The sequence below is a fragment of the Lygodium microphyllum genome, chromosome 28 (assembly GCF_053477565.2).
Source record: "Lygodium microphyllum isolate KBCC chromosome 28, Lygodium_microphyllum_v1.1.10, whole genome shotgun sequence".
NCBI classification, from domain to species: domain Eukaryota; kingdom Viridiplantae; phylum Streptophyta; class Polypodiopsida; order Schizaeales; family Lygodiaceae; genus Lygodium; species Lygodium microphyllum.
Window position 1 is genome coordinate 51308552 of NC_141162.1, and position 22515 is coordinate 51331066.

At 41.4% G+C, this 22515-nt stretch overlaps 1 protein-coding gene across 3 annotated transcripts in view; it reads right to left on the reverse strand.

Moving 5' to 3' along the window:
* LOC148011432 (zinc finger (MYND type) family protein / programmed cell death 2 C-terminal domain-containing protein) overlaps positions 1–21490 on the reverse strand; it is a 32193-nt gene extending 10703 nt beyond the window's left edge. For 2 of the 3 annotated variants that reach the window (XM_087669907.1, XM_087669906.1), the window contains exons 1-5: positions 21160–21489; positions 18869–18952; positions 16175–16308; positions 16002–16099; positions 15277–15365 (exon numbers count right to left, since the gene is read on the reverse strand). In XM_087669907.1, the coding sequence (XP_087526033.1) occupies positions 15277–15365; positions 16002–16099; positions 16175–16308; positions 18869–18952; positions 21160–21369 (615 nt within the window). In that variant the 5' untranslated portion in view covers positions 21370–21489. Of the gene's footprint in view, positions 1–15276; positions 15366–16001; positions 16100–16174; positions 16309–18868; positions 18953–21159 lie in introns of all 3 variants that reach the window. The other variant, XM_087669908.1, reaches the window with a different exon arrangement.
* Positions 21491–22515: the final 1025 nt, after the last annotated feature.

Here is a 22515-nt window from a genome sequence, read left to right on the forward strand (position 1 = left end):
CATTGTGCATTTCACTTACTCTCGCTCTCTACTGTTGTTGCATACACACACACGCTCTCTCTCTCTCTCCACCATTGCCATTGCTAAACATCACATCTCCACTACACACCCATCACTATAAACTAGTATCAGAGACAAAGGCCATCCCAACCGCACTTCCCGGAGCCAATCCAAGCCCTACCAACAACAGGTCATCAATCTGAGTCAAGCTTGCAAGGTGCAAGCACAGGTCACAACAAGTGTCAAGTTACAAGGCATGCAAGCAGCAATCTTTAAGCTACGATGCAGTTCGACGCAAGTTGTGAGGCAGTCAGCAGGCCGGGTCAGCACAGGTCGTGTGCAACGATCGGCCCATCAATAGTCAACTTTTCTTTTTCTTTTAAAGGAAATCACATTTTTTCAAAAGGGTTTTATCCTTCGTTAAAGTTTGCAGCCTGCCATACGTGTAAAAGCATAGTTTGACAATCTAAATGTTGGGGCTTTTGGCATATGCTTGATGATTTTACTCGATTGAGTAAACTTTGTGGAATTTGCACACTCTCAAGACTCAAAAATTGGGGCCTTTTATGTAATTGTGGAAATTACAGTGGGACAAGTACAATTTCTTGAATTTTTGACACGTTGGATCCCAAAAATTTTGGGGTTTTCGCAAAATTTGCAAAATTTTGGTCTTGGTATGTACTTGTAGCGCAATTTCTATGCAAATTTAGCACATTGGACCCTATACAAATTTGAGGCTTTTGCAAAATTTATGAACTTTTGGGAAAATTGGCTTGTGTAATCTTCTCAGGAGTTATGTTTGATGTAATTTGAGTACAGCAATTTTGGGCCTTTTGACCGTGTGAGTCAATTTTTTGCCCATGGATGCATTTGGAGCAAAAATTGCAGCTAAATTTTGGGCCTTTTTCATGAAATTGATGTATTAGCCCATGGCACCGCTGCAATTGCTTGTGGTGTACTGTAGCACACATTTTATGCCTCAAAAATTTGATATGCAGATCTGAAATTTCTACAATTACTTGTTTTTGCATTGCGGTTGGTACTTGCTTTGTACCTTGGTCGTTTGTGTGACAATTGAGCTCACATTTGTTGACTTTTGAGTCACTTTTGAGCTGTAAATCATGGTTGGCAGTAGTGATAGCAGCAATCTTTCACACCTCCAAGAAGCTTGAGGATACACACAACTTTGCTATATGGCAAAAGCACTGCTATAATGTCTTGGTGCAAAAGAAACAGGTGAAGCTCATAAAGACAAAAGGAGTAACACCAACAACCATGGATCAAGATGAGTGGGATGAGTTAGATGAGCTTGCACGCTCTACCATAGAACTTTCAGTGTTAGACACTTTGCTCTTCAACATAGAGAAATTGAAATATGCCTATGATATGTGGCAAAGATTTGAAGAGTTCTATGCTCAAAAAAGTACAGCAAGTAAGGTTTATTGGTTGAAATTTTTGATGGGCCTTCGTATGAAGGAAGGTATAGTCATGTCTGTACATTTGAATGAGTTTAACTCTATTTTCAGCTAGCTGATTGCTTTGGAGTTTCACATTGGTAAGGAGTTCAAGGCAACATTTTTGCTATGCACTTGCCTGAAAGTTGGGAGACTTTTAGATAGCAATGAGTAACTCCAATGCTATGATGTTATATTTAGACATGGAAAGCTCTTTACTCATGGAAGAGCTCAATAGGCAAAATATTTCAGCAAACAAGTCTTCCAATGCACTCCATACTAGAGGCAAATCCCAATGGAAGGGTATGAATTCACCTGAACAAGGGGAGTAGTTTCCTGGATCTCCATACTACAGAACTATGTCGCATTATCTACTACACAGGCAGAGTGTGGCTGCCACTGAGGCATGCAAGGAGGCTTTATGGCTTTCATATCTGGTGGGAGACCTTGACATTACCAAGACTTCTGTCCTTCATTGCTATAGCCAAAGTGCTATCATGCTGGTACAAAATCCCATCTTTCATGCAAAGACAAAGCACATATAGGTGAAGTATTACTTTATCAAGAATGTACTTGACAGCAAAAGTATTGAGCTTGTCAAGGTACATACAAATGATAATCCTGCAAATCTTCTCACAAAGGGTCTTCCACCAAAGTGGTTTGCCCATTGCCGACAGATGAAGTAAACCTAAAAGAGGTACAACTCATTGTACCCACACATTGCGCATCTCACTTACTCTCACTCTCTACTACTGCTCTCTCTCTCTCTCTCTCTCTCTCTCTCTCCGCACCATTGCCATTGCTAGACATCGCATCTCCACTATGCACCGATTGCTAGAAGTTTCCTTCAATGAGCAGCTCACTTATCATCAAGTCGTTCATTAGTCATAATCAAAAACATGATCTAATTAAGGAGCAACTAGTTATTCATTTAGAAACTTGACCTCGGCTATTTGAGGCTCTCTACATGCTCGCTGATTTTTCACGATGAAACAACAAAGGAGTGTTATGTAGCCATCCTGAGGTGTTCGACAGCCAAGAATCAATCTCTTTCTTCTCATCTCTCTCTCTCTCGGGCTGTGCAAGCTTTGTTTTAGAGAGCATATCAAAATTAGAGTTTGCTATTTATAGTAGACCAATAGCTAATTGCTTAAGAAATTCCAACCAAAACCCCAATTTCCTCCTTGTTTTGTGTCATCAAATCATTAAATACTCAAGGCAAACATCAAAGAAAGTGTATTCAAACATGCAAGTCTAACTTTCCACCCACTCAAAGCATTAAATTCAGCCCCTATCTCTCTAGGCATTTGTTAGAGCAAAGCTCTAAAATTGTTGGACAATCAAGGGTGAGGCCTCATTTAATGAATTAGATCAGTCTAGGTTTGAGATGAGATTCATGTAAATTCGTCATTGATTGCAATGTGGCAATAGTGAGAGACCATGGATGCATCTCTCAATGTCATGTTGGTAAATATTGGAGTGATTGTAACTCTATATGCTGAAGACACACTAGTTTGAGTATGTAATTGACACAAATTCAAAGCTCGTTGGTTAAGGTTGGCAAGAGCAATTGGGGACATAGAGTTGGAGCGAATTTGGTCCATTGAAGAGCCAAGCACGTGAAAAATCATTACCAAAAAGAGTGTTGGTTTGTCACAACCATGTAGATCACACAAGCAGGTCACAAGTGGTTAGTGTAAAGGCTCATCTTCAATATTTAAACAAATATCACAAGGGACGCTCACCTTGGGAACCAATTTGGTGTTGCCTACTATGCAAGAGTACTCTAGCTCTCAAGTCCTTTGTGTCTTTCCTTTGCGGAATTGAATAGTGTGTGTGCTCTAAGTTTATGTTCACTACCCTATAGATCAAATCTAAAAGCTAGTTTCATAGTTCCGTTGCCGAGATATCAACATCTTTCCTAAGGGGACGAGCTCTAGTTGCCTTGAGAGTCAAATATAAGTTTTGACTTGTTGTAGCTTATTGTACAGTAGTGAATTTCTAGAAATTCAGCAAAGATGTCTTACAGGGAATGAGATGAAGTGATGACAACTCATTTTCCTCTATTGAGGATTAGCCATTGGATAGTACAAGTTCAATCGAAGGTTATGTCAATGTTGGATAGCAGTAGACTAATGCAACCAATACTACACAAGTAAATATATCTCCTTCTAGTGAAACTTTTGAGTCACCGAAGAAAGATGACACAAATGCAATGCTTTGGGTGCAATTAATGAATGTAGTGAATGCATTAATAGAGGTTTCTCAACAAGCAAAAATTTTCTGATTTAATACTTGGACCTCAAAAGTCAAAGCACAAGAAGAGGCATTTGCATTCTAGACACGCTAGAAGAGCACATGCGCAATAGCCTATATATGGACAAAGTGCTAGTATGCATGCACAAGGGAATAATTTTTAGTATGCATTTGGGCAGCCAACTATGCAACAACCATCTACACATCTAGGTTATTTCAAAGGTGGTTCAGTGTTCCAAGCCATGGATGGCAACGCATTAGGTGGTCCCGCTATTAGAAGTGGTCAAATCACAAGTTCACAAGTGCCCACGGCCTAATTTATGGGCAATCTCTTTATTCTTTATTTGGTAATTGGCCAACCTATTTTGTAGGAGGACGATTCCTTTATTTTTGTCTATAAAAAAAGAGAGTGTAACCACAATCTATTATCCATTCAAGTACTTGCAAATTCTTAGCGTAGAGAGACAAAGCTTGTGGAGTGTGTGAGCTAGTGCTCAACCATTGTACTCTTGTCATAATGGATTCCTATTCCCAATTTCATCTTGTGCATTGCCTCTTTCATCTATCTTGTGTCTTTCATTATTCTGCTGCGCGTTTTGCTCTTCTAACATGGTATCAAATGACAATGCACAAAATCATGATATGACAAGAAAGCTGATACAACAGAGCCGAAGCTCAAAAGATGATTGCATTGTCCAATCTGATCAAACACCAATGAAGGAAGAGAAACGAAGTCCTCTGGACAATGGGCTATCAAAGTAATTAGTAAAAGGTGAAGGACAACTGTCGAGGGAGTAAACCGTAGTCCTCAAATGTTGAGGAGATGACCTGGGCAGCAAAATGCAAATGCTTGAGGCCTAAATGCTGAAAACGCAAATGTCAAAGGTGGTCACCAACAGAAGAAGGCAACCACCATGTCAAATGAAGCCACCAACTCACTCTGACAATGGAAAATACTGACAACAAGATGGAGGCCACCAGCTCCAAGAAAACTCCACCAAGCAGCCAAATGCAAGGTGTAGGTTGCTGCCTAATGGATAGAAGAGGTCACCAATAGGGTGGGACTGACACCAAGATGTGAGGAGTCCTCCAAGCAACCAAATGCAAAGTGAAGGCTGGCCTAAGATGACACCAAGGTGAGAGAGAAGGTTGCCATGATAGAGGAGAGAGATGAATGCCCACCACGAACCAAAATGTCTGCCTGAAGGGGTGTGAGGGTAGTGGAGAGGCAGGAGGGAGAAGGAAAGAGTGTCGAAGTGATGGAAGAAGAAAGGTGAAGAATGACTGAAGAGAGAGTGAAGAATGAATGAAGTGACAAAGATTTCCACCTGAAAGGTAACCTATAGTAAGGAACGGTAGAGAAGATGAACAATAGAGCCTGACTCCGCCTCGTGAGAGAAACCACTAGCATCATAACTCCATGCTAGAAGGAATTCAAAGGCCTCATCACCAAGTCATAGCTGAAACTCCAAGGCCCCGATCTAAGTGGTACCTAAATATCCTGGGTATCGATAGGAGAAAAGACTACTCAAAGACAACCATCCCCAAAGAGTAAATGATGGGGAATAACTTCATGATGAGTAGGTGCCCGCCCTCAAGATGGAGATGCAAAGGCCCCCTCTGATCCAGACTTCGAATCATCTAATAACGAAGAAAGTGCCGCCAATTGTGTGCCAAAGGTATTCGGAGTGACGAAGATGTTGAAGAACTCCCAAAGGTGGCCTCTCGACCTAAGTAGTCAAGGGTGATGAAAGGTGAGGCTCATGTTGAGCCAAGGGTGGGCAACAATCAATGTCTCTCAATGGAGTGCACTACGGAGCCAAGGTAATGGAAGGTGTCGAACAACCACTGTCTCTCGAAGGAGCGGACTACCGAGGGGATGGTATCCAACAATCATCATCTCTCGAAGGAGCAAATTGTAGAACCGCAAGTTGTTGAGATGGCATTCCTAAAATCCTAGAAGAAGTAGAAGCAATCTTCGAAGCACATTGCGACCGGTCACGAGGAGGCTGTGGTGCCTAACAATCCTCTTGGTGCTTTAGAGAACTTAGTGTGCATCAAATGCGTCCTATTGCCTTGAGTATTAAAATCTGAAAGCCGATGCAAAATAAACTCCATGGTCCAAAAGGGAGAGGTGGCACAACGAATGCTTCCAAGTAGACATATATACTCCAGCGGTGTAGAGAGAAAAGTTCCATATCAGTATTCATCAATGGGAGGTCGACGATGCGAAAAGAGGAGCACCCAATGGTCTGTCCATTTGCCTATGGCGAAGTCATAGCATCACAGTGTCAACCTGTCATAGTAGCATGGGACAGGGAACAGCCAAACCCAAGGAACAGGGACCCCCCAAAGGGGGGGGGGGACCCCCCAAAGGGGGGGGGGGGGGGGGGGGGGGGAGGGGGGGATGTGGATGGGTGTGGGTGTGGGTGGGGAGCCACATTTTAAAAATGCATTTTTACATATAAAACAGTTTTCAGCTCATCACATTGGACTTCACAACAATGAAATGCATACAAAAGCACATTTAAAGCTTTAAAAACATCAATTTTTATTCTATTTATTAGCATGTCACATAATGAACATGAGACAAGCAAGTGACATGATGAACCATATGGATAAACTTTAACGGTCGATGTATTACAAAGGAGCCTCTGTCCACTCTCATGATTCATGTGACATGAAAATTCAAGAGTCTAAACTAAAGACAAATGTCAAAGGAGTTGAGGACAAATGTCAAAAAGACTAAACTATAGACAGTAACCAACGATAAAGCAACTAACTATGAGGCTGTAACCAGCCATGGCCCATATGGCATAAAGCAACATATAAAAGAAAAGTCCAACAAGGATCAATTGACAAGCCTAAATCTAGAGGGCATCATCTGCAAGAAAATGAGCATATATAGCTCTCGACGTGCTAACTTCATGATCGTGTGTGCCAAGATGAGTCTCCATAAGACAATCATACTCCTCCTGCTCCACTAGGTAAGTGGATTGTCCTATGATGTAACACTTTTGCAAAGCATCCTTAACTTAGCACTGACAAAGACCAAATCATTTGCCTTTTCCACTCCAAGGTGATTCATCGTCTTTGAGGCAATGTGACTTTAGTTGCTCCATAATTACTCCAAGCAAGGGAAGCTCACTACCTAACTCAACATGCGAATAGCCAACTTCTGCAACTCAAGCTCATCTGATCCAAAGTCCTCCACCACAAAGATGCCCCAATCCTACAACGGTCAAATTGAGCATCATCACAACCATAAGAGCCTGGTCTTCTCCTGTACATCGCAAGCTAATCTCTAATCTTACACCTAGTATCTACATCAAGTACCATGCGTTATAGAATAAGCCTCCAATGTAAATTCACCTCGACATCATTTTCTTGATCCTTACCCTGATACTCAAGGTCCACAACAAGGGCAGTTGAATACAAAGGTGAACTGTAGGCATTCCACCTCCCAATACACAGATTATGTATCTCCTCATATTTCTCATCATCAAGTACTAAATCTTTTAACTTCTCAATCATCCTATCCATTGCCTCGTACACTTTGCCAATACATGACTGGATACCATCAACAAGTCACAACAAGTATACAATAGGACGTATCATTGCATCAATTCTTTTTACATCCTCCCAGAAGTCATTGCTCTCTACCTTTTCCTTGCACAGTGTGCCCATGAGAGTGATTGTTAATGGAGAATCACTAAACTCATCGCTGACAATCAATTGTCTCATTGCACCCATGCACTCTCTAAGGCGTTCCAACATCAAAAAGTTATAGGCAAAGCATGTTTCTAAATGCTTTAGCATATTTCTTGATCTTTTTGTAAATTCATAACGAAGGAATTGATGATTCAAAATGAAAGTCACCATTTGATTTGCATCTTGTATCACTGGTTGAACCAAATCTAACTCACCAATATCGTTCAAAAGATTGTTCAAGCAATGTGCCATGCAATAAGAAAATGTGCTTTAATTTTCACTTCAACCATTCTTATTTAGTAATTTTTCTTTCCAGCTAAATGTCACTCCTAGGAAGATAAGGCATCGGCCCTAGGTCTTGACTCATCCCCAAGATCCCACCAGGCCTTCGCAAGGCAATGATCATCTACTCTTAGTATTTGTTTTTTTTTTTCCTTCATTTTCCAGGGGTTAGAACCCCTTCTTACAAATCTCTGTATACTATAGTCTATTGTCATCATTTTCTATCTCTATTTTTTGCAAGCTTCCTTATCTGCCTTACAACTAACAAAAACTCTTAGAAACAATTGCCTAGCAAGCTAGCAAAACAAGGTCACTAAGGACTACTCTCAAATAGATCTTTAAATGCCTGACAATGCCTTTACAGGAGGCGACAACTGAAGTTGTATACTCCCTGAACAATGGTGCCTACTGCCCTATTTGTGGGCTCACCATCAACCACAAAACCAACTGCAAGATGTGGCCCAATAATCTCAGTGGCAAAGATCCACTCTACTGCAAGCTGATCTACAAACTTCCCAATCCGTGAAGCATCATGCGATGACATGAAATACATCTCTCGTGAGTAAGCTACAATGCCATGGATTGACCTCTTCCTTATATCACTCCACCCATCAGTGATGGGTGTGACACCATTCTTCTGTCAGTCTCTCTTTATGTTTGCTACAACTTGCTCCACAATATGCTTCTCCTTCTCAAGCAAGGTAGTACGTAAGTCTCAAAAGAGAGAGGTACGTAGTTAGGCCATACTTTCCAACTCCAACTCTACGTACCATACTTTCCAACCTTCTTCAACATGGCCCTAAAGTACTCGAACCTAGGGACATACAATGAAAAATATGACAAGTGTCATGATGAAAAATATTTTATAATGTACATTAACTCATAATTTTAGAATTAAATTAACTTTTCAGTTGTAAGTTCTAATAACCAAGTTAAAACTTAAAAGTTATTCAAGGGAAAAAAGTGTAAACAACAAAGACTCGAGAGCATGTCAATTTGTCAGAACCTGGCTGTATGAAAGGCAATGTGGTTGTGGTAGAAATAATGGGCCACAACTAAATCTATCTCCTTTTTTTTCATCAAATCCCAATTTCCCTCGAGAGTAATTTGGCGTATGGTGGCCAAGGACAAAGGCACTAATGGGATAGATGAACTAAATCCACATGGTATGGATGCCACACTCCCTACTGTAAATGAAGGTCTAGACCCATTAGCAATAGCTACTACTACCGCCACAAGCATGGTTGGATCAATCGCCACTCAAGTAAACCTTAATGCAACCAGAGCCTCTTGACCAAACACACACTCTAGGAGCTCCCTTCTTTTCTCCAGTGTGATATTGGGGCGAATTTGCACCTCCAATCTTAGCTCATACAAATAGATAAGCTCTTACTTTATTTGCACTGCTCATACACCGATAAGGACACAGCTTGCATGACCAAGCTCGTAATCCACCTCCAGTTGAGGAGCGCTCAACATTTACTTCATCCCACCATGACCATGTGTAGAAGCGTCTGCCTCTCCTTCCGGCACGATAACTTAGTTGTAAAGAAGCCATTGAAAACTAACAGCTAGGTAAATATTGGAATAGATAGGCATTGGACAAAGTGGCTAAGGAGGCCGAAGGACAAGCATAGGGCAGGTTGCTATAGAGTTAGACAGTACCCTACAAGGCCCAACCTCCCAAATGAGCAAGCACAAAGAAGAGATGGAAGAGGCAAAAGGAGGGAAACATGGACAGTGGAAGGAAGAAGAGGTGAAAGAGCTAGCGAGCTCATGGCACCTCAAGGTAGAATCGTGCAAGACAATAGGGAGATCAGGGCAGGATCACGCAAGGAGACAAGGAATATCGGATAGAGGATACGGCAGACAATTTGGGACAAAGCGGGAGATGAATCAAATATGCTCCCAACTCGTCAAAATGAGAGTTTATTCCCATTGCAGTCATCCCCGACAACCAGTCCGTTTCGGGGACGCAAGGGACGGCGTCCCCCTATTGGGGATGTGAAACACGACATCCCCCCATCCCCCATTCCGACATGCAAGCATATTTTGGGATTGCATTTTGGCATCCCAAGGGCCCACGATGGCCACCCCCTCTTTCTATGCAACTTGTAAAAGGAAGTATGGAAGGGAGAGAAAGAGAAAGGTTTCTGTGTCTCCTGATGATGTGACAGAAGGGGGAAATCAATAGATGATGCTGAACCTGCAATCTATCTTTGCCTTCTCTGATATAGAGGATCTTCATGGCTCACTAGGCGCCTCTGGCTCTGATACCATGTCAAAATATAACTAAGAGACTAGAGAGACAGTAGGGTTTGCAAGGAGAAACACAACTTGCAAACACTGAGAGAAAAGAGAAACTGAGAAACACAAGAACATGATGATGATGCACTAAATCATGCTATGAGAAGAAAGCTGATACAACGGAGCCAAAGCTCAAAAGATGACCGCATTGTCTTGTCTAAATCATGTGGCAACACCTATGGGAATCTACAAAGTGAAGGGAGTAAAACACAATCCAGTGAAGGACTGTTGTCAAGGAAGCGAACCGCGGTCCTATAATGCCATCAAAGATGAGGAAGATGATCGGAGAATGCTAACACCAAGATGGAGAGAGGCCACTAGCTACAAGAAAACTCTATCAAGCAACCAAATGCAAGGTGTAGGCTGCCACCTGATGGATAGAAGAGCTTGCCAGTAGGGTAGGACTGAAGATGTGGTTTCTCAACGCTTGCACAAACATTAACATCCTTACACTCCCCCAATTGGTGGGTGTGTGGACATTACAAAGTGTTTGTTGTTCACACATCAGCGTTGTTGTTCACACGCTAGCGAGATTGGCTGCGTGGCATTGTTGATGTCATTGTTGATGGCTACTCCTGTGTCAATTGTGTGCTGTTGTTGATGTCTATTGATGCTTGTGATGCATTTTCTATCATCATTGTGATCTTGTGTTGACATGTTACTCGTTGACCTTCCTTATGTGATGTATCATTCTCTGGCTCCATTGTATTTCTAACCAGCACATGTAAATCTACTTATTAGTGGCCCATAGTGGACTATTTGAGATTAGAGCCTTGTTCTCTTGGAGCCCTTTGCATTCTTTAAAGGCCAGTTCATATACCATCTATTTGCAATGGTCAAATGCCTATTCTTGGTCAGTTGATCTTTTTCATGTATTCTATATCTTTTGAGTTTGTGATCATATGTGATGACTTCACTTTTTATAAGCTAATCATACTCCCTTTTCTACTCTCTCTTGACTAAGGTAACATGCAAGTAATTTCCTTTCTCATTTCACTTCATTATGATCTTATCAATGTCCTTGTGATTGGAGTTTCATTATTCTAACATATCCCATGAGGCTTTGGTTAAGTGCTATGGTTCTCACTATTGCTTTTCAAACATGTTGGATTGCTCCACTCTTTGGAGGAGTCTCTGCTTCCATCATGATGTGGTAGCATGGTGGTCATGGACATGAAGATAAAGAGAGAAAATGGTGTGGTGCAATGTCACATATGAAGGGAAGGGAAATAAGAAAGACTTGTTGCTACTTCATGTGGTGGATATCATGGTCATGCTTGGTGGAGCATGTTGGTCAGTGATTGGGTAGTCGGCTTCTAACAACTCCCAAGACAACACCAAAGGATAAAGACCAAAGATCTTCCCTCAACAAAACCCACAAAACAACACTACTGAACACATGATCCAAAATTCCTGATCACTTACTCCTCACTGAGACTTCAACTCAACACTTAAGTAGTTCCAACCTTCAAGCTCAAATTTTACCACTTTTAGAGAAGATCTAATGCTGAAACAACCATGGCATAGACTCTGACAACACGAGCTTTCAGATTCACACAACTCCTATTTTTAAGGGATGGCAACCCCACGCAGCAAACTGTCCCACAAAGCGTGGTTGCATCAATCAGTGTAAAACCAGTTGTAGATCCTTTCTATTCTTCCTTTCTTAGAGCACACATAAATACAACCCAAATACACAGGTAATCAAAGCTTTATACGGCAAATTTTCATGCCAATTCAACGGCTACAAGCATTTCATTAGTGTAGACATTCCATTACTACATCAAAATAAAGTTTACACTGATATAGCAAACATTATCTAACTTGTTAAATTAATTTTCAGAATATTAATTCTAAAAATTAATCTAATTATTATTCTAGCGCTCAAAATATTAATCCCACCAACCAATAATTAAATTGGCCAGGCCAATTTGTCTTCCAAGTATCTCTAAGCAATTATTAACCCTTAGACTGGCATTAATTAATTAATTAATGCCTAGTCTTTAATGTTACCACTGACATTAGTGGCCAATAAATTGGTCTAGGCCAAGATCTAACACCGGGTATCATCTAGTACCTATCAAGAATAACTTCTTACAACTTTTGCTTTTTTTGACACCCACTACATCCTCGAGGTCCTTGGCCAGTTACCATGAAAAAATTGTCAAAGTGCAGCAATGCGGAAGCGTGGGACCAAGACTGAAAGAGAGTGAACACAGAGAGAAGAAAGAGAGAGAGGAGACAATGAAACAAAGAAAATCTGTAGTGTAGAATGTTGTATAGCAATGCAGAAATAAATACGGGTGCATAGAGAATATCTGCATATGTCCTCTACGATGTCGCCACACGCGCAAACCTCGAGGACAACAAGGCTTGATCACGATTTGATCTCCACGAACTGCTAAAAGTACCTATAAAATGACTAAGAGTGTGCTAAAAGACTGGCTATAAATAGCCAAGAAAAAATAGTGTCCAGCAATAGGTCGGCTGCAGACTGCATTAAAAAATGCCAAAAACCTGTCCAACTGCTCAGTCTCTGTCTGTCTAAACAATTTGATGCCACGTGGCATCTGCGACAACTGACATGGCTCCTATTCTGCTGACGTGGCTCTTGCAACTGCTGACGTGGCACTCTGGCCGTACTGCTCTGCAACACTACTGTCCAAGGAATGATATCTCTAACACCCCCTCTCAGATCCTGGACAAGTCAAAAGACTGAGGGATCTAGCATGTCTCCGAAGAAGAGCCTAGGGAAGCATCCTCGTGAACAAATCTGCAAGATTATCCTCCGTCCTGCAGTACTCCACATCAATGGTCCCATCCAAAAGCTTCTCCCAAATGAAGTGATGCTAGATCTCGATGTGCTTCGTCCGGGTATAGAATAAAAGATTCCGTACCAAGGCAATGTAACTCTCATTGTCGCACCGCAAAAGAGTAGAACGAGTCTAGGGGCAGCCAAGCTCCTCCAACAATCTCCGAAGCCACACAACCTCACATGTGGTGGAAGATGCGGCCCGATACTCCACCTCAATAGAAGAAAGGACTACCGTGGGATGCTTCTTGCTACTCCATGAGATAACACTTGTATCCAAGGTAAAACAATAGCCTCTAGTAGACCGCCGATGGTCCACATCGCCAGCCCAATCCGAGTCGCTCCAACCTGCAAGAACAAGATCTAAGGCATTTGTACCTGCTGGATAAGAAATCCCCAAGTCAAAAGTCCCCCTCAAATACCAAAGAATCCTCAGGGCAGCCTACCAATGCACTTGCTGGGGTTCACTCATGAACCCCGCCAAAAGTTCCACAGCAAAACAAAGATCAACATGAGTGTTGAGTAGCCATATCAAGGAGCCAATCAGTTGATGGTAGCGGGAAGCATCCGTCAGGGGAGAAGCTAAGTGTGAAGTGGCCTTCTAGTTTGGATCCATAGAAGTAGAAACCGGCCGACAAGTCTCCATCTCAAAATTCACCAAGAGCTCCTAAATGTATCTCTGCTAAGAGATGAAAATCCCCCTCTTAGACCAATAAATCTCGTATCCGGAGAAGAAATGAAAAAGCCCCAAATCTGTCATCTCGAACATCTAATCTAAAGTTGTCTTGATCTCATGGATCTTCTGTGTATGGTCACCTGTAAAAATCAAATCATCAACGTACAACACAACAACACACGACCAGCCTCGAAAGTGTGCACATAAAGCTACGGATCAGCTTTGGAGCGCCAATAGGCCAACTTTGACTGAAGAAACAAGTTAATCATCTCGTTCCATGCACGCAGAGCCTACTTGAGGCCATACAAGGCCTCCTTCAACCTATAAACTTTTCCATCCGAGGATCCAAAGCCAGGAGGTTGCTCTACATAGATCTCCTCTAGCAAGTCACCATTAAGAAAAGCTGACTTCACATCCAACTGATAGACACGCCAGCCAAGGCAAGAACAACGCGAATAGTCGCCATACAAGCAGTGGGGGCAAAAGTATCATGGAAGTCAATGCCTGGGCGCTGAGCAAAACCTTTAGCAACAAGGCGAACCTTGTGTTTGTCCAAAGAACCATCACTAAGGTACTTGGTCTTAAAGACCCACATGACACCAATCACCTTCTTGTGAGAGGGACGAGGCACAAGATACCAAGTGCTATTCCTCTCAATAGCCTCCAACTCGGCTTCCATAGCCTTCCGCCAATGGTTAGACTACAAAGCCTCCTTCATTGAAGTGGGCTCTCGATCCTGCATAACATGAGTCATCAAACAATAGTTAAAGCAAGCAAGCTCCGTAGAATGTGCTTGGTTCCTCCATGACCTCCACGATCCATCCTGCGGTTCCCACTCCTCAAGGACCCCCCCAATCCCTAAATCTCGGAATGTATCACAGGCCCAACAAGGAGGAGTCCAGATCTCTCCCCGTTGCTCTCCATCTGTTAAAGACTCCGGTACATCCACCGACGGAAGCTCCACTGGGGTGGCCGATGGAAGGGAAGACTCTAAATCAGAAGAAGAATCTCCATCAAGAGGCTCTGGCTCCAAAGAAACTATCTCGGGAGCCAACTCTCCCCTAGATCTCCAAGGACAGGGTGCTCCTGTTCACCCTCCCTCACCAAAGCTGCCAATTGCACATGCGCCATATCCACAGTAGCCAGATTTTGTCATGCCAAAGCTAAAGCAGGCCAACAAGATTGAGGAGAGAGACAGATTTACAAGATACATGTGATTAGGAGGAGCTACTGAATGCATATTCATTTAGTAACGATGTCTTCAGAGTTCCACAATGGTTTAGGACTCTCATGCACGAGTCTCGGGGTTTACTCATTTCTCGTGCCCAACTAGCATGAACTTCAAAGATCACAGACGTTACAACATTAGCAAGGACAACCGCAACATAATGCTTCACTTCATGTGAGCTACACAATTATAGACAATAGGAAGTAAAATTTGTTGAAGGGGCTTTGACATACATGTTAGGCAGCTACCCGTTAACAGGAACCACCCCATAATAAAACCATGCGCTGAATTTTCTCCTATATCCTTTTAAAGGAATTTCTGGATGCCAAGATAAATGGGTGCACCACTCTTTCTCCACAAAGTTCACAACCAAGAGCCTATAGGTGTGGAACTTAGAGCCATTAACTGTAAGAAATTTATAAAACATCTATATAAGTTAATATTGTCTGCAGTAAAGCAGCACTGAAATTAACAATAAGTTTGAAGTCCAATACAGGCTCTGATCATCAAGGATACAAACATACATGGTGCACAATAAATTATAACTCACCTGATGATTGCGAGAGCAGTAACGGAGTTGTTTACAGCCACCACAAACTTTTTCACCTTTCCAAGAACCACACCAGCTACAGAGTGGAGCTAAAACCCAAGAACAATAGCTGTTAGTGTGCACCAAATACATTTTAAAAACGAAGGTCGAAGTAGGTAAACAGTGTAAACTTTATTAATGATAAGGACTCAGTGACAGTCTTTTGCCTATCATTCTATTTTCAGGTAGCCTCAGATCACCCAGTAAAGTTGCTATGCATCTTGAGAGTGAAGTTAATCCAGATAAGCCTGTAAGTAACTGCATGATTCTTCACTATAAGACTCCCTTAAGATAGTAAGTAAAAATCAACCACCTCTTTCATAACAAATACAAATCTTCATTGGATCATCAACAAGTGAAATTTCTATTCTCCCTCCCGAGGTTGTATTTATGCATGATAAATATGTGCCAAGTAAGAACTGGCAACAAGCAGTATGATGTGTGTCCTCGCACCTCATTGGTTGCTAGCATGTGACATAAAGCACCACATACATTCATTAGACATTAACTACCAATATTGTTTTGGCACAGGTAATTACAGCAAGGAAACATGCCTTAGGACCATCTACCAACACCAAAAAAATGCCAAAACAATCGAAAATAGCCAATGACCACGTCATTACTTGCTGTTTAGTCAAAGTTGATGATAGTTAGCTTTTAGTGGAAGAACGGGCAATTGAATGTACCTCCTTTTACAGTGGGAACATCACTGCCATCATGTTTTGGTGGGTCTTCGGAGTAGTACTCATTATCACGATATAATTGACAGCGAAAAACCTTCACACTTTTCAAAAATCATGTCAGGAGCAGACAATAACCTGCAGGTACACCATCTACATAAGCAACTTGTAACTACTACCTGCAGAAAGAGTGTTCCCCAGAACCTGAAATTTGATTTCTTTGATCTTGTCGAAGGCATGCCATGCTAGGGCACATAAAAACAAACAAGGTCCGATGAAATGCCTCCTGGTTCCCATCAATCGGTGCATATACCTGATTCAGTTTGAACAAATAAGGAGAATGCAAATGCAAAAGGTGATAAAGGAGACTGCTGATCAGCCTGTTTGCTTTGAAACCTGACTTTATAACATGATGAGAATTGATACAGGTTCTTGTTATTTTCAAGTTCTGCAAACAAGGTACATTGCATATAGCCTCGCATATTACAAGCATCCATGAACACAAAAAACATAAAAAGACTACTTGTTCCTGCTTTTTGAAAGGCGATATCGTGTTTCCTCCACTTGCAAGCGATTGGCCAGAGGCTCCTCAAATTACCATGAAGAGTGAGGCAAAACTTCTAGATACAAAGCATGCAGACAGACACTGTTTTGTATGTGAAGGATGATTTTCTGATGTTGGACATTTCTCAACATGTTAGAAGTGCCAGAGGTCTCTCACATGTCCAAACAGAATAGACATGGGTAGAAGATCTTTGATGCACCTAAGCTAGGCCAGATGTCACATCAAGCCAGCAAGGAGTTTATAACTTTATTTGTCCCCCTTGTACTCACTGGGAAGTTCAGAGAGACTTAAAGTAGGCCTTATTTATGGTCTCAATTCACACACAAGCCCCTTCCCAAACACAAGTTTGGGGCTTTTCTCATGTTTCACTCAATTTGTTCCCAATCTTCAAAAAAATTTAGGGATTTCCATCAATTATCCCAAGTTCATCATCAAATCGAAAAAATTTGTCGTCAATCATTATCGTTTGGGGCTTTTCGTCACATATCTTCAATTTCACTCCAATTTTGCCACCAAATCTGAGGCCCCAAAATTTGGTGTCCTTCATCAAAATTGAGGCCCAATTCATCAACAAACATGACACTAGACATCATCTAGGTAAAAGTTTTAAAATTCTCTTCAAACTTTACTTAAATTTCTCAAAATTTGGGGCTTTTGCCATTCAAGCTTAATTTCACTCAAATTTCTTAGGAAAATTTGGGGATTCTTTGAAATTCATCAAATTTCATCAAAATCGAGGCTTCATCTTGCTTCAAGCATGCCATTTGACATCAATTGTGTTATAATCTCATCCAATTTCTTCAATTTCTCTTCAATTTTCAGGTGAAATTTGGGGCTTTTGCCTTAAATAACTTTTTTTGGGCTCAACGTGCTCAAAAATCGTATTATTTGGCTGCCGGTCCTGTATTTTCCCAATGTTGATGCCCAATTCTATTATTTTGAGCACATTTACTGGGCGAATCCTCTCAGATTTTGCTGCTGTCCACATTATCGGCATATTTCAGCCATTAATCTCTGATGTCAGCATATTGCTGATTGCTGCCTTGTTCATGTAATATTTTATTTCAGAACATTTATTATTTTCAGCATATTTTTCTCTCTCCTCAGCAGGAAAACAGCAAGAGAAAATTATTATTTTCGTAATGCTCAACTCCATTGAAGCAGCAACAAATTTTAAGCACCTTCTATTGCTGCTCTTTTTGAACCACTTTGTATTCACAATCTTGTTGAGATACTTGCACAACTAGATCTGATCTATGTGAGGGCACTAACAAATTTCTACCAATTCATGGTGGACATGTATGCACTTCAACTCTTTGTCATGTTCTCCTTCTGCAGAATGTACTCGCACTTTGCTTCTACTACTAAATCTAGCACTACTGCTAGTCCTTGTGCTGGGATTATACACATCTCTAACTTCAGTCATTCCACTGTTGCAGATATTTCCTGCTTCTGATGCATTTCTGTGGTCTAGAGGAGCATTGCCACCTACACCTTACTACCTTGTTCAGATTCCATCCAAGACTATCTACTAGATTCTAATAGAAATCAACTATTACGTACCTTCCAACTTCTGACATGTCTATCTCCCATTCTCCATTTTATGCCAAGAAATACTATCACTCTGCAGCAGAGCCTCTTTCTTCACCAACTAATCATAATTGTACTTCCTTGCTAACAGTTTACACATCATTCTGCATATTCCTCCCCCTTCCGTTTCATTAGACATATACTTTAAGAAGTTCAGATCACTGTCCAAAATGAAGCTAAAACAGAGGTGTTGACATGTTAGCAACACCTCATATGTGCACTCCATTTTGCCCCTTACACAGGGTGGCCACCTTTGTTTTTTTACAGTGCAAGCAATTATACCCCGTCCAAATTAGTGCAGGTTCCACCCATTCATGGATATCAACTCCACATACACATCTTTCCTTTACTCAAGGATGATATTACCATTCCAATTTCCTACATGTTGCATCAACACAAATTCTCTCTGTCACACATTTCTAACGTGCTCTCATTTTCAACCATTAAGTCAGATTCTTCAAATTTGATCAAAAGATGCCAACAATGTGTACAAGATGTAATTGTATAAGAGCTCTAAAATTAGACAGCATCTTTCCTACATTGAAAAACCATATACTTGTTGCAATAATTCACAGAAGAGTGAACCATTGTGCTGCACATTTAAACTTTCATGAGAATAGTTTATTACCACTGACTTTTGCATTCATCAAAAGGAATGTTGACATTTGACCAATTTCATACATGACTAATGTTTACACAACCTTGGATTCATTGATACCTGCATCAAGAACTGCAACGGTGCCTTGCAAATGCCACAACAAAAATCCAAACCTGTAGGAAGATGGACTGGATCTAGCCAAGCCTACACAAAGAAAACCAAAAAAAAAAAAAGACCATGATTTTTGAGATATTTTCTTCTGGCTTGTGGATTGCTTAATAGCATCTAGGAAAAAAGATGGCCTATTCATGACTGAAACTTGTTTCTAGTGTTCAATTCTGACATCACCAATAAGAGGATGAACATGCTTTGTCACCACAATGTAGACAAACAGTATGAAGATGAACTGTCACCTGCACCCAATCATTGTGTACACTTGTACAATTGGAATGCTACAAAAGACAGATTGATATTAGGCTTATCCTACAAATAAGATGTACCAATCCAATGAGGCAATCGATGACCACCCAAATAGCACCCTAACCATGTGCAATGCACAGTAATTTGATAAAAGAAACTTTTGACTGCATTTCCACTTATAATTGAGGATCATTAATACATGGTGTAAACCACCTTGTCAAGGCAATTGACAACCCTCCACTTCATCACAATTCTCTAAACAACCCTTCAAGTGAGCCAAGTAATCCATTAAAGTATGTTGAACACTTCAATGTCCAATATAGGTGGCATTACAACAGAACTGAACAAGTCTTTCTATGAACTGATTTTTTCCTTGTTCATGGCTGTCATGGAGTTGTTAAAGGTACTCAATTGTACCAAATCACATCACCTCGAGAGAGGAAGACTGGAGGAACTTCTGGTCATCACTGTTGCTAGTAATCATCTGGTTTGTACTAACCATTCTCATGCTTTGAGCTATGGATTCCATGGCCCATTCATGGTTTTATTACAAGTTTTTGTGTTCATCTTTCACTATTCATTGTGTTAGTAATTATGCTTTCTGTTTTCTCACTTGCATTCATCTGCACATTCTCACAAGGAGTAAGATTTTGGTGCTTTTCATTCTCAAATCCTGCCCTTCCCTCCCTCTCCTTCTCTCAACAATTTAGAATAAGATCCTACCTTTGCATCAACTTCTCTAGGTTCCTTTTCTTTCCCTTGGGCTAGCTTAGACAGGCTTGTAGATGTCAAGATATCTTTGGCTTTTTCTTCTTATACAGAGGTTAACACCACTTTGCACCCTCGTACTCCGCTGTCGGGAATGCCACCCATGCACTACGCACCTCCCATCTATCTGCAAACAAGTACTCCTCTGCTTCCTAATGCTACTATGTTGGACATCCCCTCATGCTTTCTGCACCTCAACCCTGGCCACTGAAAGATAGGTATATCAAGGGTGCACCACTATCTTGTCCTCAAGCTACTCCAATGATATGCAGCCTTGTCTGGCCAACCTCTTTTTCAAATCAATTTTTAATTAGTCAACTTGTGGGCCAAGATCAGCTTTCAAAATTCTCATAAATGATAACATACAATAGTTTAACTCAAATGAATAAGTCACAGAGTTAAGATGAAAAATGACCTTTTTCTTATTTCAACCCATGTTTTTCTTGATACTCAAGTTAAGAGTGTGTAAGGTTATATTTTGAGGTCCCAATAAGTCACTAGGCACTTAAATTGTAGTTAGTCGTGCATGCATGCAAAGTTTACCACTTAACATTCATTCAAAGCCGTGACTTGACCTTTAGAGCTTTACCAATATGGGTTACAAAGTTGATTGTTAGTTTTGGTCATCGTGTATTTCTCAACCTTGGAACTCAACTAAGCATGCCCTTTTTCTCTTGATATGGGTGGCCAAGCAAAGCTCCACCTTGATCCTCATCTCATCACTCTCTTCATGGATAAGAAGCTATGGGTCATCATCCTACACTTGCCGATAGCTGCATTTCTTTCTCCTCGTGCATCTTAAGGGGTATGACAACTACAAACTGTCTTGAGTAATGACAGGTAAGACACTTGCAGATATGCTTTAAAAGTGTGGCTAAATTATATGGAGTAGTTCAGCTTGTAAAAGCTAATAGAGGCGGGTGCCTATTTCTTCAACCGTCCCAAACATGAGTGTCTTTTCCTGTGATGCATCGACATGGACATGATTTGAAAACACTAATGCGGCCTCCTGAAAGTTCAACTCGTTTTTATGCATTTATGAAAATTCTATTGATAACACCTCGAAGAAAACCCCCCTGCAAATACAAGGGTTGTGTGAACAACCATTCTGGTGGGCTATAATGCCAGACCGTCTGAGGGGCGGAATGGATTCGCGTGCACTTCATATCTAAGCAGCGTCATTTTCTAGAGAAGACAAGAGCGCGGCTTGATAAGATACATACCGGGGTACCTCCCGCTTTACTGGGGAAGAGCTGTCTTGAAAGAGACCAGGGTCGCGACGGTTTCTGAACGAAGCCAATGACCACGGGGGGCCCATCTCCCTCCTCCTCGTCATCGTCTGAGTCCACATCAACTGAGGACGAAGCAGCAGTAACAGAAAGCTCGAGCTGCGATATGCTATCTGCGATGTCGTCGCCCCCTTCCGCCGCCATGGCGATGGCAGCCTCGCACACAGGCCAATACGTATTCGTTTAATTGAGTAGCTCGCGCGCCGCCGTACAAGTAATTCAGACGTTTCTCCACACACGAATCCCCAATGCACCCCAAGGGCCCAGGTTCAAATCTTTCATCTTTCTTTCATTTGGTTTTATTCATTTAAAGTTCGTTGTTACTGCTATTTAGATTAGATTATTGTTGGCTTTAGAATTTCAATCCCCTTCCTAAGGACGGATGCTGCCTAATGACAGCAAACCGATGATAGGTCGCACACATGAGGTCCTTGCTAGAGCCAAACCTTGACTCAAGGGGGACAAAAATGTGGCGGTGAGGGGACCATGCCATTAATGATCATTAAAGGACATTAAAGCCATTGCCATCATGTGGCCTCTCCCCTCTTGCATGCATGCAATTGGGAAGACACCATGGGTGGAGAACCATGGCAATGCAAAGAAGTAACATCAAAGTGGGGCCCCCGTGGCAATGGACTTTCTTCGAGCTGCAAAGGACCCACAACTTGACATGGCTAAAGTAGAGCAATGTCTTGAGGTTGACTAGGTAAAGTGCAATCAGGCTCAAAGGAGTGTCACAGCCAAGAATAAGATTTTCAGAGAACTCATATCTATCTCACTATCTAAGGTGGCTTAGCACTATGTTGATTTTCTTAATGTGGTTCTATTCTTCTACTTTCTAGGGTGTCCTCCTATGGAAGAGGAGTTCCATAGGTGGTTCGAGGTAACCTACCTGATAAGGGCTACATTGATGCAATACAAGTTCATCAACAAAGGATTCTATGTGGTATTGAATGGAGAAAGAGATTGGATTCTCAACTCAACTATTGGCTACAAAGGGAACTTGGTTCATGTGCTTCCCTAGTCTTCATCATTTTCGCCCAAAGGAATACTATAGTAAGGATATCCTATGTGGATTTCATTTTTTGATTTGACATTATAACTTCATGAAGAAGTGCATAACCTGGTTGCAAGAAGTAAGGTGCTTTGCATGCCTTTCCTTACAACACCACTCAATAATCTCAAGCATGAGAGGAGCACATTTATATTGTGGATTATCAAAAGGAACCATGTGAGGTTCTAGAACTATTACTCACATGGCTTTGAGCTATGTGTGGAGATTCATTTATT